This window comes from Pelodiscus sinensis, chromosome 2, assembly GCF_049634645.1.
Source record: "Pelodiscus sinensis isolate JC-2024 chromosome 2, ASM4963464v1, whole genome shotgun sequence".
In the NCBI taxonomy this organism is placed as follows: Eukaryota; Metazoa; Chordata; order Testudines; family Trionychidae; genus Pelodiscus; species Pelodiscus sinensis.
The window spans coordinates 137,895,038-137,917,232 of record NC_134712.1 but is presented as its reverse complement, the minus strand read 5'-3'; the positions used below and the strand labels follow the sequence as shown (position 1 = coordinate 137,917,232).

General features: G+C 41.7%; 1 protein-coding gene across 3 annotated transcripts in view; it reads left to right on the top strand.

Annotated features, from left to right (window-relative positions):
• Positions 1 to 1,617: 1,617 nt before the first annotated feature.
• Positions 1,618 to 22,195, top strand: part of ADCY2 (adenylate cyclase 2) — a 361,616-nt gene continuing 341,038 nt past the window's right edge. The window contains exons 1-2 of one of the 3 annotated variants that reach the window (XM_075921499.1): positions 1,618 to 2,305; positions 13,180 to 13,377. In XM_075921499.1, coding sequence (XP_075777614.1) covers positions 2,090 to 2,305; positions 13,180 to 13,377 — 414 coding nt within the window. In that variant the 5' untranslated portion in view covers positions 1,618 to 2,089. The remainder of the gene's footprint in view (positions 2,306 to 13,179; positions 13,378 to 22,195) is intronic. The other 2 variants (XM_075921497.1, XM_014573081.3) reach the window with 2 other exon arrangements.

Genomic DNA, 22,195 nt, shown 5'->3' with positions numbered 1-22,195 from the left:
GCCAGTCCCATGCAAGAACATATGCAAATACATACTTAATGAGATGCCATTTTGCGCAACAGCCATTCTGCCGCTTATCATTCAGTGCAGAGACCACCATCCTTTGTACTGCTCTTACTATTGCGTAGATGCTAGCTAAATCACACAAGTATGACAATATGTAAAATGAATATATTACAGAGAAATACTGTAGGGCACATTGTGTAACAGCAACAGATTACTCTGTGCACCAAATGGCATGTGTGTTAGACATTTGCTATTGGAGTGTGATAGTAAGTTAATTGTGCCATTATGTTCAGTGCAACTTGACCTAAGAGAGCTGCTGCTCTTTTAGCTTCCAGAGTAGCTGATTAGGAGTCTACTTTGTTACTTTGAATTCCCCTGCCTAAAAAATACAATGTCATGAGTAAGTAGGTATCATATTTTTGGGAGCAGGTGATTTACTGTATATGTGAATTCCCCTGTCTTCCACTGTGTAGTACGTTGGACCTTACATAACTGTTGTCTCCAGGAGCTGCTACTGTTTCCTAAGTACTCCTGCAGAAGAAAATAGAGGGAGGTCTCAATGTATTTAGAAACATACACACACGTTCATACGTGTGGAAAAGGCTGGAACTGATAGGGAAACGGGAGCTAGTACGTCATGGCTTCCCCTTCCTTGATGTTCTTATATGTATATATTGCATATATGGTAGGCAGTGACAGCAATCACGAGTACGTTGAAACATAGTAAACCAATCTGCCAAGTAGTTTGTCTGTATTTGCACTTTTTGTACTCGTGTTTGTATCTTTCACCCAAGACTAATAACTGGCTTTTCCAGGATTGCCTCTCTTCTTACTTTTACCTTTAGTCTATTTTAAAACTGATTTAAAAGTCATGCGATCTGTTTTGCGAGTCTCATCTGTATGACAGACGCATTATTTGAGACGGACAACTGAAATTATTATGATTCAATTTCCTATTTTGTTAGGATTAGCCATGCCTTCCAGCAAAAGAAATGCGGCTCCATTACAAAGATAAGAACTCAGCGAGTTCATTTCCCTAATTAAATTCTTACTGTGATAAAAACGAAGACATGATTTACAAGCGAGGATTCAATCTTCAGCAAAGCAACTCAGTGAAAGAAATCTACCTCATTTAGGAATCATTTTAAGGCGATTTGAGAAGTATCTGCCGCGTGTGCTGCGAGATCCTGCAGTGCAGCGGTGGGTCAGATTAACATTTTCTTGCCCCTAGTGTCACAACTGGAACCAGCCCCAAAGATGTGGCTCTCCTTCCCTTCTTGCAGAAGTGGGGACGTTTGGGCGGGCAAATCTTTCTGAGCGTGTGCGCTTCGGAAGACACCGTGGCCCGGCTCCTCATGTCTCGCTTTGCCTTTTTTTCGCCTTCAGCATCTTCTGTTCCGCCTTTCGCGTCCACATTTTATGCGAGGGGCACATCGAAACACGCTGCGGAGTGGAGTGGAGTGAAGCTCTTTCGCCTTCTCTCCCAAAGACGCTGAGGGTTCTGAACCCCGGGGGGACCCACCATGCCCACAGCGGAGGGGGAATACTGAGCGGGAGTCTGAGCTCCTTCTCACGTCTGCCAACTAGCTCACCAGCCAGCGCTGGCCTGAGCCCATGTTTTGCCGCCCCCTTCCCGCGCTGCCCCTCGCAGGGCGCTGCGCAGAGCGCTCCCGGCTGCCAGTGTTTGCACAGCGCGGGAGGGAGGGGCGCGCAGCTCAAGCGAGACTCGCACACGCACCAGACTCCCAGCGAGGGGCGAGCGGACTGGGCGGGAGGCGCAGCAGCTGCGGCCGGGCGAGCTGAAGCTCCAGTGCTGGGCTGGGGCGGGGAGCGCACCGCCGGCTGCCCCGCACACTTGCTGCCGGCACCGCCCCTCCGCGAGGAGGAGCTGCTCCGCCGCCGGCTCAGGCGGAGCGGGGCAGGGCATGTGCGCGCGGGGTGGTGCCTGCTGCTGAGCCACAGCCCGCTGCGAGCCGGCGCACCATGCTGCTCCTGGCGGGGGCTAGCGCTGGGCTGCGCCCCGAGCCCGCCCGCCCGCTGCAGCAGCGGCGGCGCTGAGGGGCCACCTGCTCGGGCCGCCGGGATGGGGCAAGGCGCTATGATGCGGCGCCGCCGCTACTTGCTGGAGCGGGCAGAGCAGGCGGGCGGCGGGGGGAGCTGCGAGCAGCCCCGCGCCCGGGACTGGCTCTACGAGTCCTACTACTGCATGAGCCAGCAGCACCCGCTCCTCGTCTTCCTGCTGCTCATCGTGATGGGCGCCTGCCTGGCGCTGCTCGCCGTCTTCTTCGCTTCGGAACTGGTAAGCGACCCCCCGCCCCGGCCCTTCTCCTTCCCCGCCGCCTGCACCCGCTCCTCGGCGCCTGGGCTCCCTGCGGGCCGTGTTATCTAACTTGCTGACCTCGTTCGGCTCCGCAGAGCGGGGGGAGGCTAGGAGGGGTAGGTGCCCTGTTACAGAAAGTTGCGGTGTTCGGGGTGTCGGGCTATGTTAGCTCGGCGGGCAGCGGCTGGGGCGCCTTTGGCCACCCTCCGCCCGCAAACTTCGCCGCTGCCGCTTCTAGTCTTAAAACGAGTCTGTTCAGCGGCAGCCTAGTGGGAAGTTTGGGCTCCCATTTCCCAGAGCTGAAGCTGCATTGACAACCCTTTCCAGTTTAATTCACTTAATTCATTGGCTCGGGTTCCTTCCCACTGGTAGTTTAGCCGTATTGATCCTTTTTTTTTTTAAGTGGCAGGGCTTAAATCTACAAAAACCATGAGTCCTAGGAGCATTTTACATCATCCTATTTTATGGCATAGAAGAAAGGTAGTGGAGCCTTTTCCTCTTCTTGGTAGGAACAGCGTTTCCAGAGACTGACCCAGTTTCCAGCCAGAGGTTCTGCTGCACAGTGCAGCCTTTAATTTTTAGGAGACTGAAAGTTTCTTGTGTCCGCTCCCTTTCCTGCATGCTGACTGCAGAGCTTCTAGGAGTTGGGAAATAAAATGGCTCAACAGTGAGCTCAGTCTTACCAGTTGACGATTTCACTCAAAAATCTGTGGATTTGTGCCCTTGAATTGAACAGAGAGGGAAAGCTGTAGAGGGCAGTAAAATTCCTATTCGTTATGGCGTCTTTCCACATTTCACGTTCAGGTTGTCACACTGTATACTGAGTAACAGTGCTTACAGATTTTAAATGGACAATGGGGTTTTCAGGTTGTATGTTTTGTCTGACTGGCCTCTGAAAATTTATTGGCCCTAGTTACTGGTCTCCAAGCGAGGATAAAGTTGAACAGCTTTACACCTTCTCTGTCACTAGCTAAAGAAGGATATTACTGGTGAACCCTGAGGGTACTTTTTTTTCCCTTACCTACTTGGCAGGCAGCATCTGAAAATTTCCCTCTTGACAGCCAGATGAAAAGTGTCTTTTGGCGTGTGTGGGGGTGGGGGGGGGGGGGGGGGGGCTTAGACTAGGTAAAGAAACACAATGAAATGTTTGTTTTTGTTTGTTTTAAGGTAAGATTCCCAACCTGTCAAGTGGAGGGATAGATACAAAGCAACGTCAAACTAGTAAAGCGGCAGAAGTAGCTAGTGATACAGCACAGCAGATTAATGCATTAGTGTTTCACTTCAGAAAACCCTATCTTTAAACACAGATTGCATTGATGAGTTCATTGTAGTGTGTTGAAGACATTGTTGCACAGTTCAGTGTGCTTAACAATCACCCAGGAAGGGAAAAGCAGGCATGTGGCAGAGGTGTGGATGCCAATACCAAAATGTGCTTTCATAGCTAAGGTTGCAGAGCACCTACTTGCAGGTTACTTAGGTCAAGGCAGTGCCAAGGACCTTGAAATCATTTGTACTAAAATTCACATTTTTTAAATAAAACCCAACATTCATTTATCTGATCTACTGTGTAATTCACAACTTCGTGTAACGTATTGCACATGCTCAGTTTCATAACTTCATTTCTGAAGTAAATGATTTGCAATACTAAGAGAGGCGTAACAGCAGGTCTAAACTGAAAGACTATTGAGAGTTATGGAAACAGAGCTGTATGAGTTGGCAAAGTATTGCCATGAGTTACAACCTCCGAAACACTTTGTATTTTATAGTTGAGTCTGTCATTGGAATTCCAGACATACCACAGAGAAAAAAGTGTTTTTAGAACTTTTTTTTCCAGGGTTTCATTTTCTAGTGGTTGACAATGAAAGGAGTCAGTGAGGAGAGAGAAAGGATTCTTCTTTGTCTGTTCAGTTGTGAGGTGAAAGTGATTTCATTTTCAAGACTGAGTGAAAGTTTGTCATTGGAGACGGCAGCCACTGGATATTGGACAAAATTCTTTGGATCATTGCCTAGATTTCCACATAAAAATGTCTTCTTAGAATAATCTTGCCCTGATTTATTCACAGCTAAGGAATTTTTGAAGGCTTAAATCTGTTTCTTTTATATCTGATTTAGAATTTACATCCTCCTTATCTAGATATAGGACCATAATCATATGGTCCTATATAGGACTCTATATAATGAAAGAATCTGGGCAATTATATATAATATCATTCATATCTTATCTGGAAAAGTCATTCTAGAATACTATCAACTCTTGAGTTTATTTTGCACATACAGTTTGTAGTGCTTTTGTGTGCAATATTTAATTGTCAGACAGTAACAAAGTAGGAAATGAAGTCATCTTTCAGCTCAATGCAATACGGTTTCTGAAAAGTTACATACCATGTTTTGAAGTTAAGGAAAATCTTTAAAAGTTACACCATTGGATTTCTTACTATGCAGTTAATATTATTTTGAAAGAATCTTAAATGCATCGTGAAGACAAATTCCAGTTTGACATTTCACAAAATAGTTTCTCATTTTTACTTCTCATTTCAATATCAGACATGAACAGTAGAAACAGGCATGCCAGATAAATGAAAGAATGTAAACTATTAAGCATTTTTATATTTCAGTAATTCCTTAAGAAAATTTGAGGCTGAAAGTCATAAGATGACTACACTTTTTGCTTTTGTTTTTATTTTTATTTGTTTTGTTAAAATTGATTACTATGCCTAATTGATTGCTGATATATTTCATGTTTGTTTTAGATATCATCTTTCTTTTCTGATAATGCATTCAACTATTTCCAAAATATAGCCAGCCTTACAGGGAAATATTGCACTTAGTCATTTATTTTGACCTGTCAGAATACCAGTAGTAAGATGAAAAAATAGAAGCTTTACCAGAATTTCATTAAGAAAGGTGGTTTGAATTTCAAATTGCCATTTGAAATCTAATTCTGTTACCTATGCAGTACACTGGTTTTTATTTAAATGGTTTATTTGTAGATTGTGTTCCGTATCATAGGAGTACTGTGCTTTTGACCTTTGAAAAGTTTAGAACCTCTTGTACATATAATTCCTGGGATGGTGGTAAACGAACAGTCAAATGTAGAAGCTCAAATGATAGCTGTACATTTTCTTTCCTGCTCTGTGACTGTCAGCCTTTTACATGTCCTACCGGGTAGTTCCTTTTGCCTCTCTGCACTTGACAAAAATATAATAAATCAAACACTATGGAAACAGGTCAGGGTTCCATCTTTGTCAGCTGCTTGAAAAGATGGAGAGCAAATTCCTTATTCCCAGATCCCTAAGAGCTTTCCAGTACTAAGAAAGCAGAGCCAGATGTCAGTGTTATTTTTCAGTAGCTACTTACTCTCTTGTTGTTTCTATGTTCCACATGAAAGGAGCAGGAGGGACCGATTCCCCTGCTCCTTTTTCGTATAGAAACTACTCACTATTGCCAGCAATACACTGAATAATGCTGGCTATCTTTGTGTTTTAATCCCAATTTGTAGAAATTAAAAAAATGATTAATCTTGAGCTTGAAGGTCATTGAAATGTAAAATTGTGAAGGGTGTCTGAAATATCTACAGTGGTGACATTCTCTTCTTGACATACCTAAATTAAATTGGGGGGGGGTCACTTTTGAAAGTGAGATGCTACATATATATAAACATTTAGCCTTAAATTACTTTTTAAAGGGCATATATATTTAGATGGCTGTTTTATCAGCCACATCATGGTAGAAATACCATGTGAAATAACAGTTAAATCCACTAACTTGTTAGATTGATCATATCTATTTTAAATAATAGAATGTCCTATGTACTGTGTGTAGTTGTGTGTCTGAATTTTGCTCATATTCTAGCTACCAGCATTTGGCTTAGGTTTTTTTCTTTAAGAAAAAAATCAAATGATGGTGTTCCATTATTATAGAGGCAGAAGACTCTGGGTCTGATCCTGCAATCCTAAACAGAGTAAAATCCCTTTAATTTCAAATAAATTTGATTCACAGGCATAAAAGAGGGGAGAATGTGTCTTTAGGGGGCGAACTTAATGAATCTTTTCCGTGATAAGAACTGCATTCTGTAACTTTTCATACAGATTTGTTGTTACAACACATGTGAACACTATTCAGTAGTCACTGTTCTGTTTTAAATCATTATTTAGTTATAGTGACTTCTCTAGTTTCTGGACCAATTCTTAAAAAAATGTAAAAGTTTTAAAATAGTTACCCAGAAACAGTAGGATCTATAAGTTTTTTAATTAAAAATAAAAATAAATAATCACCATTTTCTTGTCCTTCATATTAAATTTGTTATTTAGTCTTTGTCTCAAGAAAAATACTTGATTAAGTGCTTGATTAAGGACGGTATTTGGTTCTATATTAGGAGCAAAATTATAGAAAAAAATTACCTTTTAGCAGCTGATTTGAAAGTCGGAGTCAAAATGCAGAATTATTATTACAATATATATGGTTCAAGACTTGGATATTCATTGCTTCAGTGGTCCTGACTTCATTTGGGCTGCATGAATATAAAAAAGCTCACATTTGACTTTTGCTGTGTCTACCAGGTGCTGTTGCTCTGAAAATCATAACTTTGAGTCTTGTGACTATCATTGATATTTTAACGGCATAGGAATGTTGCATTACTGAAAATTTTGCACTAAATTTGTTATTGTTTAAAACACTGAAAATTGAAACAATATACTTCAGTAAGTGTATCTTCAGAAATATATGTATATCTGAGTATTTGGTTTTCAAATACATTAAACATCAGATGAATGTATTTGAAAAATCTGACCTGAAAATACAGACAATTACTTGGATTGGTTAGATTATGGAGAATTTGGAAGAAGGAAATCCAGAAGGACTTCACTAAACTTAGTAAAGAACACATGAGGAGGTTAATTCAAAATAGCCAAATGTAGGGCAATAGATGCTAAAAGAAAAACTAATTTTTGTCTTAATTCATTTCAAAGTGGAATATCATGTCCAAGAAGGGTGCTAGATTGCTAGGGTTGGTCAATGAAATACTCTGTTTAACCAAAGGGTAGATGCATCTTTTGCTTTCATGCACTTATCTACTATTATGCCCTTTTTGAGGGAGCACCTCAAGGAGTGAAAATATAGTTAATAGTTACTTCTCACCCAGTGTCTGATGTTTCTTCTCTGAGTGCCGCCCAGCAGCAATTGTAAATGTAGCTTTTATGATGTGGACACCAGTCTACCAGTAATTGGCCTGGGATCACTAATTTATTTTCCATCGGCAGTTTAATATCCTCACATGGGAGCAACTGTTGGCTACTGCCATGCTGGGCTGGATTTCAAATTATGCCATGTGAGTGAAAGGCTTTGCATTCCCTGAGCTCCATCCAGTCCCTTGGCACCAAAAAGATGAATTATTAATATGCACTGGAAGATTTTATTTCATATACCATTAACAAAGTCAAGCGATGCAAATCAATGAATAAGAAGTCCAGATACAGCAAGCTGCCAAAATCATGTGACATTTATAGAATGAAAAAAAGAAATAACATGAAGAATGGATTTATAGCTGGAGCCAGAACAGCTCAGGCCAGGTCTCTGGGGATTGCCCAAGCCGTCATTAAGCAAGGATCACTTATACCAGCATGTAGGGTATGATTCAGATCTCTTACATCATTGTTATGGCGGTGTAACTGCATTGACTCCCATGAGGTTTCTTCAGCTTTATGTGCAATAGTCAAGCATAAAAACACTATACAGAAATCACCCTGTCAATGTGAGTCATGTATAGCGACTTTCCTCCGACATCCAAAGTACCAGTGGTTTGTCTCTTTTGAATCCAAAAGAGTTGCACTGGAGCTGAATTTAACTGATGATGTCTGTTATTTAGATGGAGAACAAAATGCTAGTAAAATGATGATGTAATTTTTAAAATAGGGTGTATTTTAATGCTGTCATTTATTTTCTGGAAAACCTATTTTAGGAACTTATAAAATATTAAATATTAATTTAGCATGCTCTGCAAAGAGAGTATGAAACAAATCTTATTCAATAGACCCCTTTATGTATTCAGAGTTATATCAGGCCACTTGAGTGACAAATATATTTTCTGCTTTTCACTTCTGTTAACCCTGCAGAGCCAAGAATGCATCATTGAATGTAGCTGTTACACTAAATTCCTGATAATTTACACTTTTGTCATTTCATGGGTAGCAAAAATCCCAGTGAGGGCATTGTTTGTCCTGAAGACTCTTCTGTTACTGGTGGTGGTGATGATGTATGATGGGAAATAACCCAGTTTGTCTTCTGTACTGCACTGTAGCTCGAAATAAGATACACAATTTGAACTACTGTACACATATTGTGTATCTTATTTCGATCTTATTTTGAAATAGCTTATTTCGTAATTTAGTGCTGTTTACACAGTACCACATTTCAAAATACCCTGCTATTCCGAAATGTCCCTTACTCCCGGTGGAATGATGTTTATCGGGACGTCAGAATAGGAAGCCCATTATATTTCAAAATAACAGGCTTGCTGTGAAGACTTGGGATAGCTATTTCAGGATACTCTAGTATCCTGAAATAGCACTCCAGTGTAGACATAGCCTTAGCTTAATTTGGTAGGCTGGAAGTTAGAAAAAAGTTTTTTTTTTTTTAAGTTTTAAACTAGTCACACTTGCTACAAGAATAATTGAGGGTTGATCATCCTTGAGCCCTAAAGTACCATTTTTGTAACAGTTGGTTTTCAGAATAGAGCCACATTTAATAAGTATGAGAAGACCAATGTACTTAGCTGTTTTGTTTGAAGCATTTCAAAATTCTCTTTTTGTGTTTACATTTAAATTTAGAAAACTTTTCATAATGTTCAGCTATGGGCATAAAAAGCTGTTTAAGTTAGTTCAGCTTGCGTGTACACAAGATTGATAAAACAATTGGGCCCCCAGCAGTAGTCTGCTACACATAAACTGAAAGCAAATTATATTAGCAGTACAGAATAAACCATAAATTGCCAAAGGATTAAAGTAGCTTATGGAAATATATTATTTGCTTAAATTGAAAATACTAAGTTTTTATTATTTTATAGAGACACTTCATTAAAATGCATGATTTACCATAATAGAGTTCAGTGTTGTACAATAGTTCTATTGTTTAAAATCTAAACTGAGGTCGTGCCATTTATTTGGACAAAGAAATAATTGTGTAAAGGATGAAAAAAACCTGTGGCTTCTTGAAAAGACCTAAGAGAGTGATTCTGCAGTTTCTACTTGAGATAACAAGATTACTGCATATTGCATAAAAGCTCAGAATTCTGTCCAGAACAGTGGTACCTATTTAATTTGTTCAGTAATTAAAAGACAGCAAGGAAGAAAACGTTTATAAAGATAAAGGGCTGATCAAAGAAGAACCATATACTGTAGGCTAAGCCATTATGTTGCAAGGAATCATGCTGTCAGATTAATTCCATTACCTTAGTGTACTTTAATCTCTGACACCAGTGATAGAAAGGACAAAATATTTTTCTTTATTTTTTGAAAAAGAGCTAAGGAAATGTGATGTTCATGTTTTCAGGGTTTCATCCCTTTGCGCTTGTCTGCTGATGTTAGCCTACTGATCTTGTTAATGTTTATAACTTTTTAATCCATGTTTTGCAAGTTTTAAATGTTCAGATTTGTAATTTGTCACAGATCATCCTCAATCCTCATTAAATGTTATAAGAAAATATTATGGTTAAAAGCTGGTACCAAATAAAAAATATGGGACAAATCCTCCACCCTTATTGACAGTAAATTAACATTTATTCTTATATGCAGCGTTGTGAAATACCTAAGGGTTTTTTTTTTCCTGGAAAAAAACCCCAACTCAGTGATTTGCGTATGTGTTTTCTGGGCTAATTCATTATTTTGAACTTCTTTGACTCTGACATATACTTAATCATAACAGCATATGAAAGGTTTGGATATTAAACATATGAACTAGTCCCTTAGGGGATGTAAATAAGTGTAGCTTCTGTTGAAATCAGAGATGTTTTTATTTACATAAACCTTGGCTCTGTCCCATTATGTTCTCCCTATATGGTCACATTCTGTTGAGGGGCACGACTACTAGGTTGAATCAATTTTAATTGGCTATTGAAAAGAGAGGAATGGGTGGAGTTTTGAATTTCTATGGATGCCTGCTTTGACAATAATCTATAAATAAACAATTGAATATAGTGAAATAATGAAAAGAGGAATTTTCAGTGTTGTAGCCTCAGCAAACTCTTTAAGTCCCTGTTTCTCTTCAATATTAGTTTCATTAAATAATAGCCTTGTCATCTTTAATGCTAGCAACATCACCTTTTGTGAGACACAACATATGGAACTTACTGTTACTATGTAATAGTCGAGGGAAACTAGACTCTTTTGACTATAACAGTGTTCTGGTCTCAGATCGATGCAACCGAGACTAGAAGTGCAGAAGTGTTGTATTTCTGCAGTCAGTATGTGTACATTTGTAAATTTGTGTTAATATTTGACCCTCCTGCTGCAAACATGTATACGGATGCTTTAAGCAGTAGTGATAAACATATACAAGCCCACAGATATCTACAGATCCACGATTTGTTTTGGTGGATATTGAAGTGTATGTGTTTACTATGAAAAGGGTCTACATGGGTGCTTGTCCCACTCCACCTTGTCTGGTGCTTATTAGGCAAATGGGGTTGGGACACTTCCTGCTCAGGAGCGTGGTCAGGACATGGGTGTTTGTCCTGCTCTGCCTGCTGGGATCAGTATACTAAGAATTGCAAAGCACCTGGATGTTAGAAATATGAATTATATATGCAATAATCGACGAGGAGTCCTGTGGCACCTTATAGACTAACTGAAGTGTAGGAGCATAAGCTTTCGTGGGCAAAGACCCACTTCGTCAGATGCAACAAAGGTGGTATTTTGGGTGGTGGGGGGTAGAGGGGGAAAGGGAAAGTTGCCAAAGACTTTGGAAAGCTGTTAAGGATATCTCTGCAGATATCCAGTATTTTTTTGAGTCTTTATGTGGAGTTGGGAAGCGGGTGTGGGGAGAGGAAGGAGAATGTACTGCACATGTTTTCAGTCTTATGTAACTTCATTGTTACTCAGACAATTTTTGTTCAAACAAAAGAAAAGCACATCCCATTGAGAACTATTATATGGCATGCCAAGTTCTAAACTTAAAACTGGCTTTGTGTTTAAACTTATCAGAGCACAAAAAGAGTATCTGCAGAATTAAAGAACAAGAAACATACTCACACATCTCAAAATCAACCAAATGGGATTTTTCATATAATCCAGAATTCATCTTTGGGCTGAGAAATAAATATAAGAAATTTCATCCTACAAGGGAATTTTCTGGAAGTTTTGAGTTGTTCAGAAATAGGGTTTTGGGTCCTGACTCTGCAGCTCTTCCTCACATTATTGGTCCCATTGCAATTTGTGGGATTGCTCACATAAGAGAATATCTCTGTGTGTAAGGCTTGAAAGTCAGGTCTTTACAGTGCTAGTGCCTCTAACCATAAAGTTTAATAACCACAAGCACTGTGGCACTAATACAATGGTATAAAACAGTTAATTCTGTTTCAAAATAATGTTATTAAAATGATTTATTTCTTGAAGGCTGTAAGGCCATATAATAATGGGTTAATTATTTTTGGTTCTGAAAATAATTTGAAGTATTGCTTAGTTTAAATTAGTGTTGGGCAACCAACACAAGTGAGTGGCCTTTTTTCATCTGAGTGGTCTTCATGAACAGTGGTGGGCAGCCTGCAACCCGCAGGCCCCCTGCATACATCTGTCACTCACTGGGGCCTGCGAGCCTGTACTTCCTACTCCTCTCCCTCCCTCCCAGCATGTTTGGAGCACCATGAATTGCCTGATTTATGCTCCATCTCTGATTCTCCTTTTGCCTCCAAGAGTTTGAACAGCCATGAACAGCTGATTTGCAGTTCAAGCTCTGGGAGGAAGGGGGAGGAGCGGGCACGGAGCATGAAGTAGGCAATTTGTGGTGCTCCGAAAGTGCTGGGAAGGAGTGGGAGGAGTAGGGAGTGTGGGGCTCCAGAGCCCCAGTGTGACAGAGGTGCGCATGTGTGTAGGAGCAGATGGGGGTGTTTGAGATGCAGGTGGAATCCCAATACAGGTTGTCCACCACTGGTTTAAATAAATCAAATTTATAGATAGGATGGTTGATGGTCTATAGATAGGATAGGATTGAAATCTGATTCATAAGGTTGATGATTTATAGATAGGATAGGATTGAAATCTGATTCATATGTATCGGATTTTCCCAAGTTGTTGGATTCTGTTAACTACTAAATTTCCAATAAGAGGGCTTATGAAATTAAACTCAATTCAAACATGTACATTTAAATGAGTAATTTACACAGCTTTCGATACAAGAAAACCTCCATAGAAGTGTGAATAGTACATTCCTATATTACCCGCACATTCTTTGGTGCTATTCTGGGTTAGATAATAAGGAGTTAAGCCCAAATTTGTAAAGGTTTTTAGGCATTGTTCTGCTAAGCATTGCAAGCCTAAACTATTTAGATGGCTAGGTCCCATTTCAGTATGTGTAATGATCTTCTTGATTCTTCTTTGTAACGATCATTTCCTCCACTTTTTGTAGGATGCACAATGCAATAATATTGGTAATAGTTTGTGTACTATGAAAATAGCCCAAAATGTGATATTAAAAACGAAAAAAATAGTTCAGTGTTTTCAACATTATGGCTTTGTGAGATTCAGACTCAATGGGCTACCAATTTAGGAAAAAAATTAATTAAATATTTGTGAGGAAGACTGACAAGTTTTACTTGTGAGCCCAAGTGCTTTGTTTTAACTTCCTTTTCACTTTTCTCTTTCCAGGCAATTGACGATCATGTGGCATTTTTAATAACCGTTCCAACAGCCCTAGCAATCTTCTTTGCCATATTTATCCTTGTCTGCATAGAATCTGTGTTTAAGAAGCTGCTCCGTATTTTCTCTTTGGTGGTGTGGGTGTGTCTTGTTGCCATGGGATATCTCTTCATGTGTTTTGGAGGTATCATCTGTCCCTGGGACCAGGTAAGTTTATTTTTTAATTTGTTCTCTTTAGAAAATATGAGTCAAATCCTGAGAACACTTTCATATAGAAGTATTCTCATTCCTGTCAGTGGTATGGCTTATGTGAAATACTTGCATGAATAAGGGTTTGCAGACGCAGACTCTACATAAATGTACTTCTATTTGAAAAAGGGAAAAAAGAGCGTGTTCCCTTTTTTTATCTTAATGCTGTATAAAGAAGGTCTGAAATATATCTTTTCTTTTTGCCTGCTTGCTTAGAAATTGAACATTCTGTTTTTCTGTCATGGAAGATTATGGGGTGATTGAAAAACTGTTGCCGTTGTGGTATTAGAAGAGTAAAGAGAGGAAAGGACTGTTTAAAGTTTTGTTTTTTGTTAACACTTGTTCCATTTCAATAAATTCCGATTCTAACCCATTGAAGAAAAGAGAATTTGTTAAAGATTGAACATTTTCATCCCTTCAGTTAGGGTTGAAGAGATTGCAATACAAATGTTCTGAGCTCTTCAAAAGATCCTCAAAAAAACCCCAACCATTCTGGACACACCGCATATTTCTAATGTAATAAACAAGTAGGGAAGGAAAAATACTTTGCTCCACAACCTTCTAGACTATCTCCATATGTCTTATAGAAGCAAGGTAAGGCACAAGCCCAATTAAAGGGCGCTAATTAAGGGCGCTTTTTCCGGAGGATCGGGGCCAGTGTAGACGCTCTTTTCTGGCTTTTCTAAAAGCCGGAAAAAAGCGGCGGACATTTTTATTTAAATGCTGCGGGGGATATTTAAATCCCCTGCGGATTTCCCTATTACGATAGCTGAAATTAACATGCCCCTTCCGGAAAAGGGGCCAGTGTAGACGTAGCCCTAATGTATGACAAAACAAACTAAAAAAGAGGTGCCTCTGATTAATGTAGATGTTTTTGGAAAGTCACTGAAAGCGAATAATGGTTTATTCATATCAGTAACCATTAAGCAACACATGAAATTCTGTAGCAGAGAACAAATAAGAGGAGAAAAGAATCCTGTTGTATGGAATAATGTACTTGTATCCTTTAACTGACAGATTAAGTTACTTGAAAAAGCAAGTAAATGAGTACAGGCAGTCCCCAGGTTACGTACAAGATAGGGACTGTAGGTTTGTTCTTAAGTTGAATTTGTATGTAAGTCAGAACTGGTACATATTGTAAGGGAAACTCTAGCCAAACATTTCTCCAGAGCTCAGTTTTATTCTCCCACACCTCACTTCCCTCAGTCCTTTATTCTCAAGATGAGGTGTCTGCTGAGAAAAGCCGCTCCACGTCTCCCTGGTCTGCTGAGGGGGGCGCTAGCTTCGTGTCTCCCTAGTCTGCTGGGGGGAAGCAGCTAGTACGGGGTTGCCTCACCCCGTTTGTAAGTAGAGATCCGATGTAAGTCGGATCCATGTAACCCGGGGACTGCCTGTATTAGAATTCTTCCATTAAGTAACTTATTCCAGAGAAATAATTATCTTTTACTTTCAGTGTAGGCTTGGAAAATGAGCAAAGTGTGATAAATACAAGTATTAAATTTAATATGACAAAAACTAAAAACAAACATCCTCCCCCAACATGCTCTGCTGTTGGCACTTGCTAGGAAATGCAGTATTCAGTTTCTTAGAATAAGAACTAGACAAGGTGAATAAGACAATGGTAGACTCAGCGTGTTGCTTTATAAATTAGATATATAAAATACATGTATGAGAACAAAAGCAACTGAGGCATATAAATGATCTAAAACTAAGGCCCATATCATTGCTAGCCTTCTGCAATTGAAAGATTGGCTGGAAAATCTCTGCTGGGAAGTGAGTGTGTGGAAAGCAGGAGAGAGGAACATCATTTCTGCTTCTATGGGCTCTTACCGAAGCTACTCACTGAAGTCCTTTAGGTTCAGTTAAGATTCATGACATAAGCCTCTGCCAAATTTGTGGATTTCTATGCAAAAATCTGATTGTGAGTTAATGCTGCTTCAAGAGAATTAAGCCCTGCTGCAAACCCACTCTCCGTGACAGTTATTGCACCTCATCAGAAGGACTATGCCAGGGTGCAGTTGCAGCAGTGCATAGCAAGGATATTAAGTGAATAATTGACTAATTGTGTACTCGATACAATGTGTATCGAGTATATGATTGGTCTGCAGTATAAATGCAGGAGCCGGGTGCAACCACAGGCAGCCTGGCTTCTGCTATATTTAAACTGCAGAGCTGCAGCAGGGGTAGGTCTGGGACCTAGTGTGTGCTGGGACTCAGCACTCCTGGCTAGCACTGGGTCTTAGACTACTGCAGCTTTGCTTTTAAAATGTAGTAAGAACCACAGGCTTTTACTACATTTAAAAAGCAGAGCCTCAGCGGTCCCGGACCTAGTGCGAGCCGGGACTGCTGAGTCCTGGCTAGTGCCGGTTCCCCCACTGCGGGTCTGCCTCTCCTGCCCCTCCCTTCACGCATTGCAGAGACAGTGCTTGGGGGAACCAGCTTTTAAGCCAGCTCCCCCCAGTACCAACTCCTGCTTCCCTTCCCTTTGCTGCCCCTGATAGAGAGACAGTGGAGCAAGTAATTGAGTAGTGACTTGGCTACTTGAATAGTCGCTTACATCCCTAGTACATAGAGGGGCAGCCCCTCCACAAAAGTGGGGGATCCCAAGTATCTGTTTAGAGGAAAACTATGAGTTTGGGAGGTTGTACCTCCTGTTTTCTTTACACCAGTCCAGTACTTTCTCAGAGGGGGGAGGATTTGAGCGACGTGAAGTAAATCTGATTGAGTCTTCTGCCTTATCCCATGTCAGCATCATTCCCATGAATATTGCTGCAGGAAGTAATGACCATCTCCTTCTGTCAGAATACCTATTACATTCATTTGACACAGAACTGACACCTAAATTGATAATCTACTGTGATGTATTTTTCATATTTCCAATACACTTATTATTAGTCCACTGTTATTACAGAGTTATATTTTGCAACTTTTATTTTCTTGCTTTTTTCTTCTGTTGAATGATAACAAGGATTTTATCATGTAAATTAAATTTTGATTTTGTCAAATTCTTGTTGATTGAAAATTTGGTAGAATCTTTATTATAATATTGCTATATACAGTAAAACTCCAATAGTCCAGCATCCAATTGTCCGGCACTCCCAATAGTCCGGCATCAAAATGGCAAGAGCCTAGTGCAGAGGTGGCCAACCCGAGGCTCTTGACGGAAAAAAATTGCTGCTCCTGACAGAACTGGGACGGAACCCGGAACTGCTCAGGTCTGTGCCATTCCGTTCATGGCCCCCAGCACACTGCATTGTACCCTGCGCATGCAAGCCGGGTCGCACGCAGCGTCCCAGCCTGCATGGCCTAGCAGCTGTCCACTGAGTGCATGCAGCTGCTTTGGGACCTGGACATAAGGTTGGGGGGGAGAGATGCCTGGCTCTGGAGAAGGGGAGGGAGATTGGGGCGGCGCAGCGGCTCTGGCTCTGGGACCCGAGCATAAGGTTGGGGGTAAAGGGGGAGGGGATTGGGTTACAGCAGAGAGGGGAGGTGTTTGGCTCTGGGGCAGGGAAGGGGAGCGGAGGGGGATTGGGTTGTGCACGGTGTCCCGGGTAGCTCATGCTCAAAGCCGGCTGCTCAGCGCACGTGCCTCAGCGCCTGAAGGGAGACACCTAGCTGTAGCGGAGGCTCTGGGACCCAAGAATTAGGTTAGAGCGGGGGGAGGGGGATTGGGTTGGGATCATGCCCCCTTATAGTACCGTCTGATAGTCTGGCATATCCGTTAATCTGGCACCAGCTAGGTCCCAAAGGTGCCGGATTATCGGAAGTCTACTGTATATGTTGGCTACTAATCCTTTAAGAGAAACAGTGACTTCAAAAAGATCTCTGCCTTATTACTTAGGCCCTGATCCTGCAAACACTTATACACATGCTAAACTTTAAACACATAAATATCTGATTTTAAAACTGTTGACTTGTGCTTAAAATTGAGCACATATGTTAGTAACTGTAGGTCTAGGGCCTTCATCTCTATAAGTGTCAATGAATATGTCATAGTAGAAAGAATAAATTTTCTGTTCAAGTTGTTAATGACTGATTGGCACTAAATGCCCATATCAAAGCTTTCTATTATAAAAAGGAAGGAAGGAAAGAAGTGGTGGAAGTGAGAAGAAGTCTCTTCTAGATAGTACTTTTCAGATCTCTCTAGGCTGGATTACTCAAACATTGTTTTTTTCAGACTGCACCTCTGAACAACATACACATTACAATTTTTGCAGAAGATAGGAGTAAGAGTACAGGGGCTACCCTTAAAAATTTGCAATTTTTCATCTGAGTAGGTAAAATTTACTTAATAGCTGCAGCAGTCATTTTTTACTTCCCTATGACTGCTAAAGGAAATACCAGCAATACTCAGATATTGAAGTACTAGCAGATGTACCCAGCGTTTCCTCGGTCTGTAGCTGAAGGAAAAATAGACCTGTGTTATTTCAGTGCTTATATTTTTCAAAAATGAAGGAAAATTAAGGCAGGAGTGAGTTGGGAGGTGAGGAGGGGCAGGGGGTAGGTGGCTTAGGGCAGAGGGTTGGGTGATGGTGGGAGCTTGGGGTGGGAGAGTGGGTGTTGAAGTCAAGGCACATGGGAAGTGCAGGACTCAGGGCAGGGGACTGGGAGGTGTGGGGGGCTTACCAGGCTTGATGGTGGTGACAAGGGTGGTGTTGCTCTGGCGGCGACCCCTCCCAGAGGGCTGGAGCAGCACTCCCCTGCCAGTGGGCCCCTCCAGTTGCCCTTCCCTGCAGCCTGCAAGATGTCTGGTGGGGACCAGGCTGTAGAGGCTGCCGCCCCCTTCAGCTACCCCTCCCCCATGTCTTGTAGGCAATTGGGGGAAGGGGCTATGAGGGCTTCTCCCCCAGCAATCTCTCTCCAGTGGCCCCTAGGACTGTTGGATTTTGCAGTGGGTGAGACTCGCCTCATCCAGTGGCCCCCTGTGGCCAGCAGGCTCTCCACGAGGGGGTTATGCTCCAAGTTTGGGGCAGGGGCGCTCCTTACTGGTGTGCTAGCAGGCAAGATAGCACAGCCCCAGCCCTGCTGGCCACTCTGTTGGTCAGGCCTGGGCAAAATCCAAGCCATCAGGTCTGGCCCGCAGACTCTGCTGCTCCCTGCTTGCCTCGCCCCACCTGCACGCTGCTCAGAAACACAGTTGTGGGGCATTTTTTCTTTAAAAACTGAGACCACAAGGGAGGAGGGAAAACTTTAGGAGCTGCTCCCGCCCCCAGCACAATCCTATTGGCTGGTGTCTGGCTTGTGTAGGGGGAGGGGGCATGCAGGGAGGCTGATTCAGGAATCTCTGCTGGCTTGTAAGTCTCTTGGCAGAGCCTTCCTCTGGCACCCCAGTCCGTCCCTGTCCCAACCTTCTGCCCCCCACTCCTGCAGCGGCTGAATCAGGACGCCTGGGGCAGAGCAGCTTGGGTGCTGCTGGGTTGGTCCAGTAGCACCGAGGAGCGGCGGCGCTACTGGACCAACCCAGCAGCACCCCAGCTGCTCTGCCCCAGGCGTCCCCAAGTCAGCCGCTGCTGAAACTGACCAGTGGCTGACTACAGGAAGCCCCTGCCCCGGGCTTCCTGGAATCAGCCGCTGATCAGTTTCAGCAGCAGCTGACTTGGGGACGCCTGGGGTTCTTAAGTTGAATCTGTATGTAAGTCAGAACTGGCGTCCAGATTCAGCGCTGTTGAAACTGATCAGTTTCAGCAGCGGCTGAATCTGGACGCCAGTTCCGACTTACATACAGATTCAACTTAAGAACAAACCTACAGTCCCTATCTTGTACGTAACCCGGGGACTGCCTGTACATGTTTTTGTCTAGTATAAATTCAAAGTGAAGTAAAGAAAAAGAATTCTGTATGCTCTTAACTAGCAGAATTAATCATCCATGTGATTTTTGGATGTTTACAAATTACTTCAAATAATTAGTAAAATACCCATAGATATTTAAATACCTTTATATCTTGCATGCATAGAGACATCCAGCAAAATAAATCCAAATTGACTAAAGGTATGAATGTGAAGTGGGTTTGTTAAACTATATAAAATCCTTCTATGGTCACTGTTATTCAGAATTAAAGTAGTTTTAATTCAGTTTGATTTAATTCACTTTGAAAGTTAAATAGCTAAACTGAATTTAAGACATGAATTCTGAATGAGTGTGTTCCTATAGAGATTTAATACGTTTTAGTGAATCTACTTCACATTCAAGCCTTTCGTTAATTTGGATTATTTTCCTTGATGTCTCCATGTACACAAGCCCTTAGTGTTTGCTGCCTCCTAAACTGTGTCATTAATACAGTAATTTAGAAGCCAGGTGATGGATAATATAAGCTATACAAAAGCAAACCCATAAAATAGCCTTCTTTAAGCATTAAATAAGTTTCTTTTCAAAGCTGATTTTGTAATAAAAATCTCTCAAAGGGTTTCAGAAAGAAGTTTTCCTAATGTGCACTGAATTGAAGTAGTATGGTTTTCCCAAGGGCAAGTCTACATTACAGTGCTACAAATCAGTGCAGTTGCACTTATGCAACTGCACTATTGTAGGGCATCTGCTTTCCTGTGGTCATAATTACTCCACTTTGATGAGAATTGGAAGTTGTGTTGGAGGGAGTGTCTTCCACCGAGATAGCGCCAGAGTAGACAGCGCAAAAATTGTGTCATCCAAGACGTGGAGACTTGTTCACATCGCTGAATGATGTAAAAAGATTGATTTACGAGGTAATGTAGAGTTGGCAGACAAACAACTCAGATGTCTCTACGGGTGTGTCTAGACTACCTAGTTTTGTCGACAAAAGTGGACTTTTGTCGACAAAACTATACCAGCGTCTACACTACCGCTGAGTACATAACGTCGACAGAACTCAGCAGTTTTGTCGACGCTGGTATACCTCATTTTACGAGGCATAACACCTTCTGTCGACAGAACTCTGTCGACAGAAGGTGTTATTGCCTGTAACATTGCGTCCAGACTACGGAGTTCTGTCGACAAAGCAGCTTGCTTTGTCGACAGAACTCAATGTGTCTGGACGCTCTTTGTCGACGGAAGTTTTGTCTACAGTATCTGTCGACAAAACTTCCGTCGACAAAATGCGGTAGTCTAGACGTACCCTACGACTGCTCACAGTCCCCAAGCAGAAGAGTGAAAATGAAATGACTGTCAGTGTCACTGCTGTTAGTTAGAATCCTGTGGTTTGATATGAAATTGACAAAAAACATGAATGTTGTCGGCATGAGACAGTTATCTCTCTAGATCAGTGTTTCTCCCCGAAACCTCTTTGAGAAACTAGCGAACTGGCCGCCCCAGGTTGTTTATTTACTGGCTTCACGGCCACAGAGCCTCATGGCATCCATTGGCTCTGGTTCACCATTTGCCAAGGGGAGCCATGGAAAGTGGCAGCCAGGCACATGCTGCTTCCCGTGGCTCCCCTTGGCTGCAAAAAGTGAAACCGAGCCAATGGGAGCTGCGAGGCTCTGTGGCCGTGGAGCCAGTAAATAAACGTAGTGGCCAATTAGCTAGTTTCTCAAAGTGGTTTCATGGACACTGGGTACGTCTAGACTACATGCCTCTGTCGCCAGAGGCATGTAGATTAGGCTACCAGACATAGGAAAATGAAGCGGCGATTTAAATAATCGCCACTTCATTTAAATTTACATGGCTGCCGCGCTGAGCCGACAAACAGCTGATAAGCTGATAAGCTGTTTGTCGGCTCAGCGCGACAGTCTGGACGCTCCCCTGCCAACATCAAACGTATTTGTCGACCACCCAGGCATGCCTCCTGGGATGACGTTTACCTGGGTGGTCGACAAATACCTTGATGTCGGCAGGGGAGCGTCCAGACTGTCGCGCTGAGCCGACAAACAGCTTATCAGCTTATCAGCTGTTTGTCGGCTCAGCGCGGCAGCCATGTAAATTTAAATGAAGCAACGATTATTTAAATCGCCGCTTCATTTTCCTATGTCTGGTAGCCTAATCTACATGCCTCTGGCGACAAAGGCATGTAGTCTAGACGATTTGAGAAACACTGCTCTGGCTATTTGGTCCTTTTACTATGTCTCATCTAATCTTTCTACTCTCATCTATTCCAATTGAGTGAGTATGTGTCATCTCAGGATTGCATGTAGAAATAAAAATTCTAGACACTCTGAATAACTACTTCTTTGAACATACGTGTGGAACCCATAAGGGTAGAGGCAGTTCTTGATATAATCCTAAATTGCATACCGGATCTGGTCCAAGAAATGCATATAGCTAAACTACTTAGCAATAGCAACCATAATGTAATTAAATTCAACATAATTGAAATCTATCACAGTTGCACTTTATTCAAAAATTGAATTAAAAAAATGAGGCAGATAGTCAAATAGAAATTAAATGGAACAGTCATAAGAGTGAAATACTTGCAAGCTGCACTGAAATATTTTTAAAACACCATAACAGAGTTTCAAAATAGATGATAATCAAAATATGAAAAAAATATAGGAGGACCAAAAAATGCTACCTTGGGCCAGAAAAACAGAGTAAAAGAGGCAGTTTTATATAAGAGGACATCTTTTATAAATTAGAGCTCAAATCCTAATCAGGAAAAAGAAATGAGCGTAAATTCTGGCAAGTCAAGTCTAAAAGTATAAGCAAGCAATCCAAAAAAAAGTATCTGAAGAGAAACGAGCAAAAAACACAACTCTCCTCCCCAAGCAATTATTTTAAGTACATCAGAAGAGGGAAGTCTGCCAAACAATCAGTGGGGCCATTGGACTATTGAGGCAATGAATGAGTCAGGGAAGACAAGGCCATTGA